Here is a 3,042-nt window from a genome sequence, read left to right as displayed (position 1 = left end):
TTAACTCAGAAAGTCCCTACTGTTTGTTTTTGTTACGCGTTTGGTCCATGTCTTATCTAAAAAGACTATTATTTAAATGAGAAAAAAAATGATGAGGTAGGTAAAATAAGGTGAGGGTGGGGTTGGGGATGAGTTTATCTAAATAAATTAAAAAATCAAGGGAAAAATAGTTTTTTTTAGGTAAGACAGAGACCAGGAGTGTAGCAAAAACAAATAATAGGGACCTTCCGAGTTAAAAAAATAAGTTAGGGACCAAATGCACAAATTACCTTAAACCATAGGGACCATTCGTGTAATTTTCTCAAGTTTAAAAGACTACACGCAAAAGTAGACGCACTACTCTTAATTATTCGAAATCCTATACATTTTAGATTACACAAAAAATATTATCCAATTTGCAAATGTATTCGATTTGTATTTCAAGATAATAAACAATAAAGAAAATGATTGGTAAACTAGTGTGATTAAGTTATTAATAAATAGATATTTGATTTACAAGGGATGAGTAGAGCAAAACGATTGCAAAAACAAAAACGCTCACAGCAGATTAGGATGAGCTAAACTATTGCCAAAAAGAAAACGCTCACAGCATATGTGATCATATGCAAATTTACACTCGAGGCATTTAAAGATCATTTTATATTGTAATCGCTCATGACATATACAACAGTAGCCATCCAACACAATACCTTGAGCAAATGAGAAAGGGTGTGGGTGACTATTAGTCTTATAAATGCCTCCAAACTTTATATTCACGAAAAGATGAGTACTTCTCATAGACCTGTTATAAGTCTCTGTCTCGCATTGAAGAATTAACGGAGCACAATTAGTATGTACAGACAATGCACAATCTTTACAATGATAGAAAGATGCATGGGGGTTCAAATCCTCCTCACAAATTTCACAAAAGTATTCACTCTTGTGGTTCTCAATCGGGAGGTAACTTAGCTTCATGGGATGGTTCTTGTCATACTTGTGCCTGATTGTCTCGGCTAGTAACAAAGCACAATCCGGATGTATATAGATATTGCATGTGTTGCAATGGAATGAATGGTGACCTTGAGTATATTTGAGACACATAAGACAAGAAGTATACCCATCTTTTACTTGAACTATTGAAAGAAGGTGATTCGGGTGAGCTTTGTGTGTAATTTCTCTAGGTATAAGCCCACAAGTAACATCAACAAAATATTCGCATTTGAAACAACCATACGCAAATCCGTTGCAAGGTAGATCACAAAAGTTACACCTGAACAAACCGAAAAGGCAACCAGGGATGTTTGAGCAGATGAGATTGAGGGTATGTTGTGGGTGACCAGGGTGGTTTTGTACTTTTGGGGGCAGTTGAGTGCACCACTCATGGAGAGCAAAGTTATTGCAAACCCCCTGAATCTGAATCTCATCATCATTAGCACAAATGTAAAAAGGCATGGTGGACATGATTGGTCTGAGACATCCATTGCATAACAGTTGGGTCTTTTTCATCGGGTCGTGACACATTGATGATGAAAGATTAACCTTTAAGGAGGTTTGACATTCAGTATCAATTTGTGTCTCACCATCAACTAGAATCAGAGGGTGTTGATGACTATCGTGTATTAGGTGGTGATGATGATGAGGAGGATCAGTAGTACTTGATTGTTGGAAAAACAAGTAGTGTTTTGGTAGGCTGTATGTTTCATCCGGGAACGGGAGATGGAGAAGACCAGGATGGTCAACATCTTCATAATTTTTAATGGTGTTGCCAAAGCCTGATATCATAAATTGGGAATTAGCAGGCATATATATCATTAATTCAAAACAATTTAATTATTAAATGTAATTAATTAAGGAAAGCAAACTAGCAAAGGGATTGTAAAAGTAAAAATGATTTAATTACCAGCAAGAGGCGGCAAACTAATTGCACAATACAGATGGACATAGTAAAGACATTTATCGCATTTGTAAATCCAATGATCCTCCTTACCTACAAAGTCATGTCTACACACTCTGCATCTAGGATCATGTTTAGCTTTTTGATCTATCTGTGGGAATGAATATGCAATGGTGAGTGGATGAGGATGATAAAAAGCATCATGTGTTCTCTCTTGGATTAACAAACTTTCTGGTAGGAAAGCACATTCACTGTGTATGGCGAAGTTAGTACAAATGGTACATTGATAGAAGATGCCTTTATGTTCCTTCCCACAAGCACTACATTCGCATGAAATTGGCTTAAGGATAGCGGACATTAGAAGGTGAGGGTGACAAGGATGATGGATGACATTTTTTCCTACTTCTAACGCACACTTGAGATCAATGCAGAAATAACATTTATTACATCGGTAAAACCGTGCTCCAGGTTCGTGCTCTCTCTTACAAAGTTTGCATATCAAATCATAATATGCATATCTATATAAATATGAAAATGAATTTGAATATGGATACAGGTAAAAAGTATGTTGTGGGTGTGATGCGTGGTCTAACCTTATGGAGAGCTCAGCACAAAATTTGTGAAGTGAGAAGACCTTCTTATCATCACATGATGATGAACAACATGTGTAGTAGTACCTATGGTACACATGGATTTCTTCCTCACACCTTCTACATGTGACGCCATGAAAGCCATCTTTCATAATGGGATAACCATCCTCATCTTCTTCCTCTTCTTCATATTGTAGCTGCAAATTAATGAGTTTTAGTGGATGCTTATGTTCAGGTACTTCAAGTTCTGACTCCATTATAGTTATATACTTCTCTCTTTACAATAATCATGTTTTATACACCCTATCTTGTCAATTTATAGCAAAGAAAGAGCATATATGTGTGCCAAATTCACGAAACTTAGCAAGATTCCTTTTTATTTTATGTACGTTTGTTTATCTTTTGGATTTTTAATTTGTCATCACTTTTCCTAATTCAGAGAGGAAATCAGTGAACCTTTTTAACTTTGGTTTCTCAGAATATTTTAATTGTCCAACAAAGTTCCCTATTTGTCCATTGTAATATGAAATTGCTGGTCATTAATTACTTTATATCAACAAGAGACATAATTTATGAAGT

At 35.6% G+C, this 3,042-nt stretch overlaps 1 protein-coding gene across 1 annotated transcript; it reads right to left on the bottom strand.

Moving 5' to 3' along the window:
• Positions 1–464: 464 nt before the first annotated feature.
• Positions 465–2,734, bottom strand: LOC145068056 (uncharacterized). The gene is made up of 2 exons (XM_079015048.1): positions 1,880–2,734; positions 465–1,751 (listed from the first exon to the last, which is right to left on the bottom strand). The coding sequence occupies exons 1-2, from the start codon at positions 2,718–2,720 to the stop codon at positions 538–540; spliced, it is 2,055 nt and encodes a 684-aa protein (XP_078871174.1). The 5' UTR covers positions 2,721–2,734; the 3' UTR covers positions 465–537.
• Positions 2,735–3,042: the final 308 nt, after the last annotated feature.

This window comes from Lactuca serriola, chromosome 8 (genome assembly GCF_051521515.1).
Source record: "Lactuca serriola cultivar US96UC23 chromosome 8, Lser_US96UC23_V15, whole genome shotgun sequence".
Lineage (NCBI taxonomy): Eukaryota > Viridiplantae > Streptophyta > Magnoliopsida > Asterales > Asteraceae > Lactuca > Lactuca serriola.
The sequence above is the reverse complement of the archived record's forward strand: the minus strand, read 5'-3'. Positions and strand labels throughout refer to the sequence as shown.